The following is a 17,825-nucleotide window of genomic DNA, read 5'->3' on the forward strand; positions in this document are numbered from 1 at the left end:
AAGTGACAAAAAGTGTGACGGATCGATACATTATATCGCCACCATAGCTGGCAGGACAAGAATTTTTGGTGGCCAGATCTGAACTCGCAACCCACAGATTGCAAATCTAGCGTTTTAACCACCAGGCCATTCTAGGTCCTCAAAGAAAGTTAATCCCTTTAGTAACAGATCCAAATAATTTATTCAAACTGTTCTCATCATCACCACTAGGACCAATTAGTTAAGTTGCGGGATTCATGAAAACAAACAAATATATACATATATATTAATTTTTATTAAAACCAATTGCTTTTTAGGCGAGACAGTTTTATCAGGGAAAAATAAACAATATGAAATAAAACTTGTTACAGTGGAATTATTTGCTATGTTGCTAGGCAAATATAATGAAATATTAAAGACAAAATGTAGAATTATTAACAAATTATACATTTTTCATATTTTTAAATTAAGAGCGCAATGAATTATATCGTTTAATAAAATCTGATATATATAGAACTTATATATGCGTCTGTGTGAACTATATACAAGTATCACTCTGAAAACAGTAAAGGCGTTTTAAGAATATCAGTTTTCTCTATAACGAGACCCTTGGAGACGGTTTACAACCAGTATGTACAAAATAGTATTTGCTGGATCACACAAATGAAAAAGACATTAGCTGTATGTCGAGAATACAGAAGCTACTATTCATATGTCAACATGCTATAACTTCTATGCTTGCTATATTGTTGTCTCTACACAAAAGGACGTAACATTTTCCACTTAATATTAACACCAATTATCCAAATACTTTCAACCTTGACAAACACCATCACGGGTGTACAAATAACAACTACACGGTTTAAGACTTAGGAATAACAACTTAAAAAAAAAACCAACTAAAAACTTAAAAAATGTGTTAAATTAAAAATGTGCAACTTTTTACCATGACAACAAAGCTCAGCTGGATATTATACTTTAATAACAAATGTTTAGAATTCCCGTTATAAAATTATAAAAACATTTTCTGATAAAATGCAGCTTGTTGGTTTTTTTCACATCACAGTCCAGTGCTTTTACAAATTATATACATCAGACTTATACAAATTTTTCAGAAAGAGGGTTCATTTTAAAACCAACTATAACTGTATAAAAATGCATTATTACTGCTTTCAAGCGTGGTCACAGTCTCTTGAAACTAACTGGTTGGTTGGAAAATACATATCACTGTAAACACAGTATTGTGCACTGACAGTATCTAAAAGTTTCACTACTAGTCAAAAATTACACTAATGTAAATTGTTCAGTTAAGTTCCTTGTACCCTTCTCAGAGAAATGGAATAGATTAATTTTATTCAAAGCACCTACCATTCTGAAAGGAATTATCTGTTGTCTACAAGAAAACAAACTAGAATATACTTTACGAAGGCATAAAACAAGATGTGCCCTAAATCCTGGATGTAAAGAAATACCAATATTTCTTCCTTGGATGATACAAATATATGTTGCAACACATCTTTTCCAACTACACTGTTGCTTTCTTTTACTCTGTACATCTTTTATTCATGTATTTAGTTGAATCACTTCATTTAAGTCCAAGGTCACATTTGGTTCAGGTATATTCTGATTATCAGAAACTACAGCCTTATCAGAAAGACTCAAAGACATAATTTCTGCTGAGATTTTTTGATGACTATCATTAGTTGGTCTCTGGTAATCTTCATCCACAATATTCTCTTCATGACATTCAGTTATAAATTTTGGTTTGAAATAGACTGGTTCAATATTTTGATCTTCACACGTGGAATCATTAAATCGTTCTGTAGCTATGCAGTTACAAAATTCACTTTCTTCTTCTGATTGTTCCTCATAATTCCAGTCTACAAGATGCTCATATTTCCTATGCCTCTCATCATAACAACAATGTTCACTGTTTTTCAATTTATTATTACTAGGTATTTCTTCTTCACTTCTTTCATCAGTTTCTTCTTGAAAAATTTGTTTATCCTTTATTTCTTCTTCAACATCATTCAGTAATGATTCTTCCACTTTATCATTTTTTCTGAGTTCATGTGATTGCTTTTGGTCCTCTTTCTCTCTCAGCATTCCATTATTACCAATAATTTCTTTGGACTTTATCATAATTTGTTCTCTGTCATTAAGATTTTCCAATTCTTCATCACAGTTTTCACTCCATTCTTTATCCTGCTTGAATTCTTCAGATAAATATTCCAATGCTTTTCTAGAACTTTTATCTAATTCTCTATCCATTATTTCTTCTTCAGATAAATTTCCTAAACCATTTTCAACCAATTTCAATTCTTCAGTTAAGTCTTCCATCAATTCGTCACTCAGTTTTTCTTCTTCCAACAGATTAATTCTTTTTTCACCCAATATTGCTTCATTAGAAATATATACCAATCTATTTTCATCTAATTTCTCTTCATTTGAAATTTCCTTTCCTTTTTTACAGTCTTCTTTCAATATATTTTTATACTTTTTTCCTTCTTTCATGCATTTCACTTCTTTCTCAAAATTCTCCATCAATGCATTCTCAAATTTTTCATTATCAATGTGACTTTTGAGTCCTTCAGTATTTTCCTTCAATTCTATCCTTTCTAATTTTTCTTCTCCTGTAAGGTTTTGTGTTTTTGTTTCACAGCTTTTATCAAATTCTTTACCCAATTTGTCTTCCTCCATTTTCAAACCTTTTTCATTGTAATTACTACATTCTTCAGATGCAAAACTGCTCACTTCAGTTTTATTTTTCAATATCTCCTCAGAACATTCCTTCATTTTTTTCTCATTTTTCCATTCTTTATCACTTAACTGATATCCTATTCTTTTTTCACATCCATCCTTCAGTTCTTTCTCGAGCAATAAATGTTCTTCAACATTAATCAATTCTTTCCAATTGCGTTTTTCTTCCTCCATTTCTTTTATTTTTTCTTTAAAACTTTCATTCATTATTTCTTCATTGTTTTCCTTTCCATCCAAATTTTCCCATACTTTCTTTAATTCTTCCTCATTCTCATGTTTTTCCACACTTTTCAATTCAGCCTTATCATTTCCTTCCATTTCATTGTTATGCAAGATTTCTAATTCTTTCCCAAAGTTTTCTCCTAATTCTTTATTCTCCTTTTCATCTTCATTCATATTACACAATCTATTTTCAAAACTTTGATTTAATGCGTTATTGTTTTCTTCTATGTCCATCTTGTTGAGCCCCTTTTCCAAAACTTCATTTAATTTATTCTCTTCTTCTTTATCCACATTATCCAATACTATTTCCAAATTTTCATTTAGTTCTTTACTCTTTTGTTGTTCTTCATACACACCATCCAACCCCTTTACAAAATTTGTGTTTAATGTTTTGTTCTGTTCTTCTCCGTTCATATTGTCACACTCTCTTCCCAGGTTTTCATTTAATTCTTGGTTTTCCTGTTCCTCTTTCTTCAAGTTGTCTGATCCCTTTTCAAAGTTCTCATTTAATTCTTGGATAACCTGTTCCTCTTTCTTCAAGTTGTCTGATCCCTTTTCAAAGTTTTCATTTAATTCTTGGTTATCCTGTTCCTCTTTCTTCAAGTTGTCTGATCCCTCTTCAAAGTTCTCATTTAATTCTTGGTTATCCTGTTCCTCTTTCTTCAAGTTATCTGATCCCTCTTCAAAGTTCTCATTTAATTCTTGGTTATCCTGTTCCTCTTTCTTCAAGTTATCTGATCCCTCTTCAAAGTTCTCATTTAATTCTTGGTTATCCTGTTCCTCTTTCTTCAAGTTGTCTGATCCCTCTTCAAAGTTCTCATTTAATTCTTGGTTATCCTGTTCCTCTTTCTTCAAGTTGTCTGATCCCTCTTCAAAGTTCTCATTTAATTCTTGGATAACCTGTTCCTCTTTCTTCAAGTTGTCTGATCCCTCTTCAAAGTTCTCATTTAATTCTTGGTTATCCTGTTCCTCTTTCTTCAAGTTATCTGATCCCTCTTCAAAGTTCTCATTTAATTCTTGGTTATCCTGTTCCTCTTTCTTCAAGTTATCTGATCCCTCTTCAAAGTTCTCATTTAATTCTTGGTTATCCTGTTCCTCTTTCTTCAAGTTGTCTGATCCTCTTCAAAGTTCTCATTTAATTCTTGGTTATCCTGTTCCTCTTTCTTCAAGTTGTCTGATCCCTCTTCAAAGTTCTCATTTAATTCTTGGATAACCTGTTCCTCTTTCTTCAAGTTGTCTGATCCCTCTTCAAAGTTCTCATTTAATTCTTGGTTATCCTGTTCCTCTTTCTTCAAGTTGTCTGATCCCTCTTCAAAGTTCTCATTTAATTCTTGGATAACCTGTTCCTCTTTCTTCAAGTTGTCTGATCCCTTTTCAAAGTTTTCATTTAATTCTTGGTTATCCTGTTCCTCTTTCTTCAAGTTGTCTGATCCCTTTCCAAAGTTCTCATTTAATTCTTGGTTATCCTGTTTCTCTTTCTTCAAGTTGTCTGATCCCTTTTCAAAGTTTTCATTTAATTCTTGGTTATCCTGTTCCTCTTTCTTCAAGTTGTATGGTCCCTTTCCAAAGTTCTCATTTAATTCTTGGTTATCCTGTTCCTCTTTCTTCAAGTTGTCTGGTCCTTTTTCAAAGTTTTCATTTAATTCTTGGTTATCCTGTTTCTCTTTCTTCAAGTTCTCATTTAATTCTTGGTTTTCCTGTTCCTCTTTCTTCAAGTTGTCTGGTCCCTTTTCAAAGTTTTCATTTAATTCTTGGTTATCCTGTTCCTCTTTCTTCAAGTTGTCTGGTCCCTTTTCAAAGTTTTCATTTAATTCTTGGTTATCCTGTTCCTCTTTATTCAAGTTGTCTGATCGCTTTTCAAAGTTTTCATTTAACTCTTGGTTATCCTGTTCCTCTTGATTCAAACTGTCTGATCTCTTTTTAAAGTTTTCATTTAACTCTTGGTTATCCTGTTCCTCTTGATTCAAACTATCTGATCCCTTTTTAAAGTTTTCATTTAACTCTTGGTTATCCTGTTCCTCTTTATTCAAACTGTCTGATCCCTTTTTAAAGTTCTCATTTAACTCTTGGTTATCCTGCTCCTCTTTCTTCATGCTGTTTGATCCATTTTCAATGTTTTCATTTAATTCTTTATGCTGCTCTTCTTTATATGTACTGTCACATATGTTTTCTAAACTTATATTTACTTCTTTGATATCTTGTTCTTTTATTTTCTTCTTGCCCAATTTTGTTTCCAAACTTTGGTTTAGTTCTTTCTCTTGTTCTTTATCCATATTATCTAATCCTTTTCTAATCTTATTTAATTCTGTATTACCCTCTTCTTCTTTGTTAATCATGTCTAATTCTTTTTTAGAGTTTTCATTGAATTCTTTGCTACCTTGTTCATTTTGATCCATACCAACCAATCTTTTTCCAATGTTATCTTTTAATACCATATTAATCTGTTGTTCTTCATTCATTTTATCTATTTCTTTTTCAAAGTTTTCATTCAATTTCTTGTTATTCTGTTCTCCTTTTTTCACCATCTCCAATCCTTTTTCCAAGTTCTCATTTAATGTCTTGTTAACCTGTTCTTCTTCGTTCATCTTGTCCAATTCATTTTTTAAAATTTCATTTATTTCTTTGCTACTTTCTTCTTTTTTATCATTAATATACATTCCTTTTTTACCATTATCATTTAATTCTTTGTTACTCTCTTCTTCATTCATCCTATCCAATTCCATTTCAAAGTTTGCATTTAATTCTATGTTACCCTGTCTTTCATTCATCTTGTCCAATTCCTTTTTTGTGTTTGTATTCAATTCTTTATTTTGTTCTTCCTCTTTGTTGATATTATCTAATCCCATTAGAATGTTTTCATTCAACCATTTGTCATCCTGTCCTCCATCTCCATTTTCATTCATATTGTCTAATCTTTTTTCAAAGTTTTCACTTGATCCTTTGTCTTCATTCATGTTGTCTAATCCTTCTTCAGTATTTTCATTAAATTCCTTGTTATCTTGTCCTTCTTTGGTGATATTATCTAATCCTATTAAATTGCTTTCATTTAACAATTTCTTATCCTGTTCTCCATCTTCATTCATATTGTCTAATCTCTTTTCAATGTTTTCATTTAATTCTCCGTTACTTTGTTCTTCTTTGTTGATGTTATTTAATTCTATTAGAATGTTTTCATTTAACCCTTTGTTATCCCGTTCTTTGTCTCCATCTTCATTTATATTTTCTAATATGTTTTCAAGGTTTTCCCTTGATCTTTTATCTTCTTCATTATTATCTAGTTCTATTAGAATGTTTTCATTTAACCCTTTGTTATCCTGTTCTTTGTCTCCATCTTCATTTATATTTTCTAATATGTTTTCAAGGTTTTCCCTTGATCTTTTATCTTCTTCATTATTATCTAGTTCTATCAGAATGTTTTCATTTAACCCTTTGTTATCCTGTTCTTTGTCTCCATCTTCATTTATATTTTCTATGTTTTCAAGGTTTTCCCTTGATCTTTTATCTTCATTATTATCTAGTTCTATTAGAATGTTTTCATTTAACCCTTTGTTATCCTGTTCTTTGTCTGCATCTTCATTTATATTTTCTAATATGTTTTCAAGGTTTTCCCTTGATATTTTATCTTCTTCATTATTATCTAGTTCTCTTAGAATGTTTTCATTTAACCCTTTGTTAACTTGTTCTTTGTCTCCATCTTCATTCATATTGTCTAATCTTTTTTCAAGGTTTTCACTTGATCCTTTATCATCATCCTTTTCATTCATCTTGTCCAATTCTTCTTCAGTGTTTTCATTCAATTCCTCATTATCTTGTCCTTCTTCATTATTGATATTATCTAATCCTATCAGAATGTTTTCATTTAACCTTCTGTCATCCTGTTCTCCACCTTCATTCATAATGTCTAACCTATTATCAAAGTTTTGAATTGATTCTATATCTTGTTCTTTATTTATATTATCCAATTCGTTTTCAAAGTTTACATTTTTACCTCCCTGTTTGTTTTCTTCAATCATATGATCTACATTTTGTACAAAGTTTTCATTCATTTCTCCTTCATTATGGTTTTCTTCTTCTTCACCAAGATTTCCTAAGTTACTTTCGTGTTCTTCCTGAGTTTTGTAATTTTCCTTTAATTCTTTTTCCCATAGATCCCTCTCTTTAACATTAAGTGTAACGTCTTCTATACAGCCTCTCTCAGTGTTATGGACACAATGCTCATCTACATTGTTTTCTTCATCATTATCAGTTTTATTTGTTATATATTCTTCTCTATCTTTCCATTCCTGCTCCAGATCCATTTCTTCTGTATTCTTATCTTCTGATTCCTCTTCTATATCATGAACTTCGTCCGTATCCACCTCTTTTATTGTCTCTGTAATAAAAGGTATTTCAATTTAATTTTATAACTTCCACCATTCAGTTGATTAAACCAAACCCTTACTTGACAGGTTTGATATAACATACAAAAGTTACATATTTATACTACAAATTATAATGCACTACATCTACCTTCACAAAAAATTTTGGTAGACTTTTAGTCAAAATTGCAAGTTTTGTGTACACAAAAATCAGATTTTTAATGAAGAAATTTCACTAAAAATTTGTTTATAAAAATACCGAGTGTTTCCTCATTACTCTGACTACATATTGATTTTCTTTTAAATTAAGAAATTAGCTAATATATAATACTAAAATATGAATTATGAACAATAATTTGGTATCAAAATTTTCAATATAAATTCGTAAAATAGTAGTTCAATAAACTTTTGAATACATGTCAACAAACACATGGCCTTTCATCTGTGACCAGTTTGATAGGGTTAATGTGAGATAGTGTACTATTTTCCCTGAAAGTCCAAAGTAACTCTTAGGAAATAGAAACAGTGTAGGCTTTAAGGAAGAAAAAAAACTGAAGATTTATGTTAAAACTTGTTTGAGAAGAAATGATAGTTATCCAAGGGCAAATAAACTGTGGATGCTCTGACTAAGTCAGAGGTGGCTATCTCTCAATGGTTGCAATGGGCCTACACATTAGGAGAAGAATAAGGAGGTTATTTATTCAAAATTTACATGCCTGATTCTTCTGTCAGCCATGTTCTGTTAGCACAAAAAATATCTGGTCTTTAACCTCTAGATGTCTACATCACCATTTGGTTTGAGAAGTCAGGGTGATGCTAAAAATACATGAAAGGTTTTGTTCCAATGTTGTATGTATTCATAATGGTATATTATGAATCTTTGTAAAACATAACCCGTAGTTTTGAAAGTACCAACACAGTTAACCGGTAAGTTACTATTTCATGAAAGAAGAAAATTGACCAGTTTTATTATCAGTGGTCCATCAACCTGGAGAAAACAGGCCATCAGTCACCTCAAGAAAATGTTTGTTACTAGTATCAAATCTAAAAGAAGCCTGTGGCATTAAGTAGTCTGTTTTATGTTTCTTTGGTTAGTTTGTTTTTGATGTGTCATGATAAGCATGATGTAAACATTGTTGAAAAATCAATTTTTTTTTCTTAAATGGGTAAATACATGTTGATGCTGGCTTCTTTATTCATGTTCTAATCCAACAACAACCACGTGACTGTCTTAACAGACAGAGATGTTTGTTCAATAGTTTTCAACAACTCATCCTTTAAAACAATTGGTCAGATTCTCCCCTTTCCTGTTACAATTGCAAATTCCATATTACCAATTCCAGTTTACATCTCATAAGATAGTAATGAATTTAACTATTAGCACATACCACAATAACAAAAATAACATACAATTCACTATTTAAGTACTTTCCATGCAAAGTAATTGCACACTGAAATGTTCACACACACATCATTCAATTAAGATAAGTCACACAAACATATTCTCACCTACTGATCTAGTTTTGTGCTCAAACATTTATGTACATGAATCCAAATTGACCAACCACAATTTTTATTTTCCTTTATAGAAGAATGAAATATCAGTTACCTTTTCACTACCTAAATAAATCAGATATAACTAATAAACAGTTAGATGAAAAAGTATTTTATTAGTTTCATGTAGTACGAATCTCTTTACCAAGTCTGCCACACGAACAATCACTTCTTAACTATAAACTTTCACACAAAAAACAACAGGAAAGTAATATGTAGATATATCTACACAGACTATTTGAGATTAATTATGGTTAACAAGAACAGGTCCTGTGTCATTAATCTTGGTCAATCTGTCAGATGTAACCATGCAGTATAGGGTACGACGACAGCCACTGTGACAAAGTATAGAGAAGTCAGTTTTCAATCAAACATTTAGATAAACTTTTCAGAGACCTTCTGCTATACATATGTAGATGTCAGCTCCTAATACAACATTTAACCCTTGGGCACTGCAGGGTCACAGAGTACATGTCACAATGTTTTTCAGATACATTAGAAATTTAATTAAACTACTTGATTATCAATGTACATTAATATACTTAACATCAAAAGTAGTTCATAATTCAAATTTTTTATACTATCTAAGTCTTAATTTTAAAAATTAAATCTGTTCTAAATGGGTTCTAAATCTGTACCCCCAAAAAAAAAACATGTAGCAGTGCTCTGACTTCTCACATTTACAAAAAAAAACACATGATGTAGCAGTACTCTGACTTCTCACATTTACAAAAAAAAACATGTAGCAGTGCTCTGACTTCTCACATTTAAAAGAAAACATGATGTAGCAGTACTCTGACTTCTCACATTTACAAAAAAAACATGATGTAGCAGTGCTCTGACTTCTCACATTTACAAAAAAAAAACATGATGTAGCAGTACTCTGACTTCTCACATTTACAAAAAGAACATGATGTAGCAGTACTCTGACTTCTCACATTTACAAAAAAAAACATGATGTAGCAGTACTCTGACTTCTCACATTTACAAAAAAAACATGATGTAGCAGTACTCTGACTTCTCACATTTACAAAAAAACATGTAGCAGTGCTCTGACTTCTCACATTTAAAAAAAAACATGATGTAGCAGTACTCTGACTTCTCACATTTACAAAAAAAAACATGTAGCAGTGCTCTGACTTCTCACATTTACAAAAAAAAAACATGTAGCAGTGCTCTGACTTCTCACATTTACAAAAACCAACATGATGTAGCAGTGATCTGACTTCTCACATTTACAAAAAAAAACATGATGTAGCAGTGCTCTGACTTCTCACATTTATTTTCTTCCCTAATAAAAATTCAGACTGTTCAACAAACAAGAAACATATTATAGATACTGAGATATCACAATATCTGTTCAATCCACATGGCAATATCTCGTCTTTTAGGAAATGCCTGATTTTCTCCGACACTGTTATTTATGTTTATAATTATGTAAATAAGACAACTGTTTTGTTTTAGTGGTCAGGGAGAGCACAATGTTAGAGAAAACAGAAAAAAAAAAACAAAAGTCTGATATAATAAAAACTAGTCTTGACACATTCATGTGTCCTCTAGTTTCATGTTGTCTTCTTGAAAGCATAAAGATAAAAGATGTTCCAATAGAAATGGAATTTTTAAAGCTTATTATATTAATAGGTCAGTTAGAAAACCCAGTGAATTACAGCAGTTTTGGGACATTCTGTCTTTGCACATGAATTACGTCTGGACAATCAGAATAATGAAAAAAATAAACTTACTGACCACATACCCAAGTGAAAAATACCTCTAGGGTAAAGTAGGTATATTTTTAAAAAAGTGACTCAAGTAAAAAAAATTAAAACTTAACAGGTTAGAGAAGTTAGTTAAAAAAACAACAAAAATATAATCTCCCTTGTATATGCAGGCTACCATCTCCTGATATAACATGATAGTTTGTTACACTGGTAACACAGAACAATAAGATTACAAGAAAACAGGTGTGAAAAGGTAAAGATGCCTGAAGCTGTTAGGACAAAATTATCTGTTACAATCTAGAGTCAGTCATAAGAAAAAAGTAATATAAAATGTATGTCACATTTTCAACTTTTTATTCATTGCATAATTTCTCTAAAGCTAGTTTGAGGGACATGAAAATAAGAGATAAAGTTCAAAGTTTTGTTAAAACAAAAACAATTTGACATGCATTTATAAAGTCTAAGAAAATATGCAAATAGAAATAAGAAAACTGCACCCTCCACTCAGAATAACTTAGTAAAGGCTCTACAAACTCCCAAAAAATATTTAATAAATATATAAAAAAATATTTTATTATATGTATGATATTTTGTGAACATATTTGTAATGTTTTCTAATTTTGTGAAGATAAACTTAGTATGCACAAAATTATGGTATGTATATGTTTTCATTGTTACAAGTTGGTCAAACCAACTAAGCCATATCTTAGTACACTTAAACAGACTAAAGGCATAAAAGTTCACTAAAGTTAAGCAGATATGTGGTTGAGTAAAACTGTTGTGATTCCAGTATCTCTGGCCCCCTTTTCCATAAAAATACACTAATTTTAAGCAAAAGTTAAAAACTTGTGAGCTCTATAAAATCTTATTATCTTGTTAATGGTACTAAGATATGCCCAGCTTTACTGTAATGGTTTTTGTGGTTTGAGGGATTTTTCTATTGTAACCATAGTCTTCCCTTCACAAGTAATGACACTTGTTTTCGTGTTCTGTACAGGATCTTGTTTTGAAGCCAATTACTGTTCTAAACATAAACTTGGTCATTCTCATTAACATGTTGCTTTATACTGTTTAACATTCTTGATACATCAAGCTAACATATTCCTCCAGTGATTCAATTAAACTAGCTCAAATTCAATTATAAATGGTCTGGAATCTACCAAGAATCAAATACATATACATATGTATATATATACACACACACGTGAAAAAAAAACAACTTGCGCTTGTGGCATTAAGGCTTGCATCTGTCAAAGATTTGTTGCATTACCACAAATTGGTCTTGTAAAATGTAATCAACCCTCTGTATGTGTAGCCTACATAACCTTTTACTTACTAATGATTCATAAAGTTGAAATGTTAAAAAGAGGATGTGATAAGTTGATCAATTTCTAAAACACAACAGAAACGTTGAAAACCTTGAAATACTATTAAAAGTTCTACAGTAATTTGATGGTTATTTAAAGCTGGATTCTTGTGATGAATATTGAGTATCCTTTCAACAATGTGTCATATAGAACATCATCACAAAGCTAATGTTCGTTAAAAACATTTCAATAACTTTATATCTTGGACTGCTGTTTTCTTTCATATATACATTGCTTTTTATTTTCTATGGTGGAACTTATATAATTAGCTTCAAATACTGACTTCATGAATCACACAGAATTGTCAAAGAAGACAAACCTTGAAAAATAGCTCAATATCATCAAGATGAAAATAATCCACATCTTATTGTTTACTGTAGCACCTGAAGATGGCATACTAACTTACAGAAATATACACATCTTTATTCATCACATACTATTTACATTCATTTAATTGTGTGTGTATAACTTTAACACACCTTTAACTTTAACCTAGGTTTAAATAGCATGATTATCTTGTGATAAAACATTTGTAAATACACACACACACACATATATATAAACCAAATGCAAATGATGTAAACAGATACTTCTTCTTGCCTGCTCAATGAGGCATTTACTCATACTCTGCGAAAGAGGATGACAGTTCTGTAACCTATTTCTAACTTTAGTAGACTGTCTTTTAACACATTTTTGTAAAAATATAAATTCATCAGTGATAAGCATGTACAACTTGGAAAATATTAAAACTAATTATTTAGTAACCCATTGTTAATACAAGCTATGAATGTCAACTATCACTTTTAAAATAAACAAACAAAATGCAATATCTTATTAAGCTAATGATAATATTTCCAATTCCACAGTTTAAAAAATACTTAATATTATGAAATTTAAACTTAAAAGATTATATAAGTTTTATTCTAAAGACATTTAAGTAAATAAAAACAAATATACCAAATATTAACAAGTTTGAAAGTGGTAAAAAAACTAAGATAAAAATGCATGAAAATCAACAAGTTAAAAAACAAACTTTTACCAACAAATAACTATCTCAACATATTTTATAATGTAAGTGAATACTTCACCTGGTTTATCGTCACTGTAATTCAGTAGATCACTTAAATCTTCAGACAGTGAAGATGATACAGAGATGTAACTGTTTGGTCGAGACTGACTATCAATCAGGTTATCAGTTGAGACGGATGCTGTGTTATGACAAGGTTGATGAGTTTCAGAAGAATGCAGCTGTTCTCTTGATGAACCACATTTTTCTAACAAGTGTATTTGTTCTTCATCTTTTTCTGTCACAAATGACTAAATAAAGAACAGATGAGTTCTCAGTGTTTTTCTCAGACTCAAGTTCCTCTGCTATAGTAAGGTGTTAATTGCATTCTGGCTTCTCACAGCCACACACCAGTTCTCACAAAAAACTCCACACTGCACCCTAATTTCACATATCGACACACTTCTCTTCATAGAAACAAGTTCACATCCCACCACCAGACATCCACATACCATCACTACACACACAAAAAAACTATAACACTGTATTTCACCCGATATATTACAGTTTTTGTATTTGAATCTGAAATAATACAGTTTTAAGACTTGACATTTACCTCACATATCGTTGCTTTACAATTTACTTAAAGCATGGTTGGGGTTTGCTTATGTCTACTACTCGCAAGTTAACCCTTATGCTATGAAGTCAGTCAAACTGACCAACTTCGAAACCATTTCGTACTTATAATTTCCATACTATAAATTTTTAACTTTTTCAGTCCGAACTCAATCCCTGGGACCATCCTTATAACCATTTTGTGCTTGTTTTAGATTTCCTGCTGTCAATTTTAAATTAGAAATCATATGTTCATAAAATTTGGCAGATTATCAGCTAACATTACAATGCTTTCAGGTGCAAAATATTAGTTTTCTATTAAGCCTAAAGGTTTGTTAAGCAGTGTTTTTCTCTTTTTTTTTTTGCATGTTGCCCATCTAACATGCAAAGTAATTTCCATTTTAAGATTAAAAACACTTTTATGTCTCAGAAAATGTTTAAATTCTTATAATGTCAAGATAGTTACCAGATGTTTCTTAAGAAAAGCTTTACGTTTTATATTATTTTCACTAATGTATCTCTAAGGGGTTCAGTGAATTTGAACAATCTTGTAACCACCATAAAAAATTAGAAAATAAATATAAATTATGATTTGTTTTTGTTTTCTTCCCTAGAATGAGAACAAATTATAACACAAAATCATACATGTTTAAGACTAAATTGCTCAAATACCACAACATTATACATTTATATATATTTATTATTTTTATTATATTGACCTTTAAGGCGTGCTTGGCTAATAATAAAGACGTTGCAATAATATGGTGTAAGTGCACTACTCATATTACCGTATCCAATAAGAAAACTGTTCTTTAGTCTTTACAAAATAACCTGTTTTGGCTGTGTTTCAGTGGACTAGCACTGTATGAGAGATCGTCACATTATAATTTCAAAAAAAATTAAAGACTCAACTTATCAGTATGTTTTTCTTGGGAAAAAAAAAAGCCATTATATTTACAAATGGCAAAGAAAGCCACCAGGGGGCCATTCTAGCTTTTGACTGGTTATTCAATGTCATATATAGATATAAGTGTACATAAAGTTTACATATATATAAATAAAAAGAGGTGAGCAAGTTCATTGTATGAGCAATATCTCAGCAAATAGAAAAGAAAAGTTTCTTACTTTGTATTCTAGTGTGAGTGCCTTATTTGTACAAAATTATAGACTTTGCATTTTGACATCAGAAATATTTAATCTAAATCAGCGATACATTCAACAAACCATGCGAATTGTAAAAATCAATGTTTAGGTGTGTTCTTTTAATGTCTACTTTCAAATTAAGAAATTAAATAATGTATAACATTAAAATTTGAATTATAATCTACAGTTTGATACCAAACTTACTGACATAAATTCATAAAATACTAGTTCAATAAAATTTTGAATGAGTCAACAAATGCAACAAGTCAGTTTTTGACCCGTGATCTACCTGGAAAGGTTAAAGATTAAAAATACCACTGATTATATTGAAACCCTCAAATTTTTTTGTGAAAAATTGAAATTTGTAATTTTCTCTACCCTAACTTTAATAAGGTTGTTTTATTTGACTCATCTTACAACCACAAAAAACAACAAAATAAACATAAATTATCATTTTTTTTCCTTATAGAATCACTTCATATTGTAAAAAAAAAGTTCATCCTAAACAGCTTTAAACAAATAACAATATACATCAGTTTATACTCAAATTTTATTGTTTTGTTGCCATGTGAACCCTGTTTGTACTACATTTGTGCGATTATGACTCTTAGATCAACTGGCAAATGTGCAGCTCATGTTATGCCACTGAATTACATTAAGCATGAGTTAATCACAAGCACATCTCATGAAAATTATTATATCATTATTTATCTCAACTGATCTATTTAACCTTAAGTAACATAAAAAGTTTAATATTCTTACACTTTAGTTACTTTTATAATAACAAATAACAAAGATACATGAAAAACAAGAATAAAGTATTTATCTGAGTCTTTTGTTTTGCAATCAACGACACTTAACCCTATTTTCTTAAAGTAATAGTAGTACTGCACTAAATAGTTTTTATTTAATTAAATAATGCACCACAGAACACACGATAATAACATCTAAAAGAATGTCCTGTAATTATCACATTTTTTCTGATTTTCTAACTATATGACAAGAGCCATTAAAACTTCATATTGTGTCATCAACGTGTTTCCTGGGGGAATAAAACTAACTGAAAACAAAACTATTTTCTTTATAGAAAACATTGCAATATAATACATTATTTGTTTTTTGATTTTCTGTTGTTTAAAAATAATCTAGTATCAAACATCACACAGAACTGTTGGCAATTTCTAAAAGAAAGAATGAGACAGGCTCTGAAACCAAATTAGATTGAAGGATATGAAAATTATGTTTTGGCTAAGCAATGACAACATTATAATGTACATTAAATATCATACCTCTTGGAGGGTGATAAATAAATCAGAAAAATGGGATACCTAAAAACAAATGTCACAATCCTCATACGAGGAGAAATTCTACTTTGTTTTTAAATTGCCTAATAAAGTAAAACCTTAAAACATATGCACTATTAAAACATGAATTTTTAACTAAATTTTTATGCTATATTTATTGGTATGACAAAGGTAGTTTAATCAAATTTGGAATATAACTCACTAAAACCTCGTGATGAGCAGAAAAATAAGACGACTGTAGAAAGAGGGTTAAAGCTATGGATATTAAAGTGGCTTCAAATTTTAATTAGATATTAATTTGATATTCTACATTATTTAGAATACAATAAGTATAATATACTTACCTATTTAAAATAAAACACAGTATATTTTATTTAAACTCAAAACAAAAAAATAATAACAGTGTGCAGAACAAAGCTGATAAATTTTAAAGTAATTGTGGACCAAAGTAACTTTTCTAATCAATAAAGTAAAACATTAGAATGTATTTACAGACAGCAAACAAACTAAATATTTCTGAATAATACTTTAAAAGAGCTTTTCAACAGCTTTATAAAATTATTTACAATTAACATAAGGTTATAAGGGTATAAAAAATATTCATATTTGAGCAAAGGAAATAAATTTTGATTTCTTTGTTTGGTTCCAACCATGAATATTTAGTTGGGAAGAAGATATTTTTTTACTGAATACTAATATATTCAAGAATATAATTATATGAATTTTTTGTAAGTGAATTAAAAAATGAAAAAGTTAAAAGATTCCAACTTGCTCCACTATAAGCATAAGCTTTATGTATATTATATATTCTAGTCTGATGTATTATTAATAATTGAATTTTTGAATAAAAGTGGATCTGTAATAGGTCAAAGAGAAAGAAAATTTTATAGATTACATTACAAAGACACTTATTTCTCTTAATAATGTAAACACAGCTGAAAGTTTTTAATAATTAGGAAACAAAATAGTGGTATTATTATTCAATGATAACATGCTCTGCTTCAAGCTTTTAGTTCGAGAAGTTTATTCTCCATTCAGGTTATGGTTTAAAATATCAATAACCATGTAGGTACAAAAATAATGAACCAGTTCATTCAAATTATTACAATTTTGGGTTTTAAGGCAATACATTTTCCCAGACAGAGAGTACACACTAAATTAACAATATCATCTATTAAGTAGACTGCTAGATCTAATATTATTTTCATACAACACACAGCAGAACAAACTGTTGCCTATACATGATGAATAACATTCACTGCACTTTTAAATATCCCTTTTTGCTGTAAGTAATAGCTTTGATATGGCACGTATTTTTTGACAAAATATGACAAGTCACAATGGTCAAACTATGCTGATTCTTTAAGTCTGAAATGTTTTATATAATGCTTAGAATCATTAAACATGTCCATACAACTTTTTAATTTTTCCCATAAAACCACACATAAATTATCAATATTACTCAGTACGACAAACTCAGTGAAATCTTTACAACCAAAGTGTATAAAATGGTAAGAATTTCATCTTTCATATAATTAATTTTACATGTGTTCAGTACATAAATGGATACATAACATCACTTAACTTACCAACAGTTGTGTCAGATTCTTATTTAAAGCATTGGATATGTTCATTAATCTTTCGGAAGGAACAAAGCTCTTCATTGCAACACCTGCTGACGTTTCAGAGTGGGCAATAACATTCTCTGAATTCAACCATGGAATGAAAAAAAAACAGAGATCTATTATCATTTTATTAATTTTCTGCTCATTAAGACATTTTGCTCTTTAAATATATTC

General features: G+C 29.9%; 1 protein-coding gene across 1 annotated transcript in view; it reads right to left on the bottom strand.

The window, feature by feature from the left end:
* Positions 1 to 255: 255 nt before the first annotated feature.
* Positions 256 to 17,825, bottom strand: part of LOC143240749 (uncharacterized) — a 145,440-nt gene continuing 127,870 nt past the window's right edge. Inside the window, exons 39-41 of the mRNA XM_076483711.1 lie at positions 17,616 to 17,731; positions 13,047 to 13,275; positions 256 to 7,333 (exon numbers count right to left, since the gene is read on the bottom strand). Of these exons, the coding sequence (XP_076339826.1) occupies positions 4,065 to 7,333; positions 13,047 to 13,275; positions 17,616 to 17,731 (3,614 nt within the window). The 3' untranslated portion in view covers positions 256 to 4,064. The remainder of the gene's footprint in view (positions 7,334 to 13,046; positions 13,276 to 17,615; positions 17,732 to 17,825) is intronic.

Source organism: Tachypleus tridentatus, chromosome 13, assembly GCF_004210375.1.
Source record: "Tachypleus tridentatus isolate NWPU-2018 chromosome 13, ASM421037v1, whole genome shotgun sequence".
Lineage (NCBI taxonomy): Eukaryota > Metazoa > Arthropoda > Merostomata > Xiphosura > Limulidae > Tachypleus > Tachypleus tridentatus.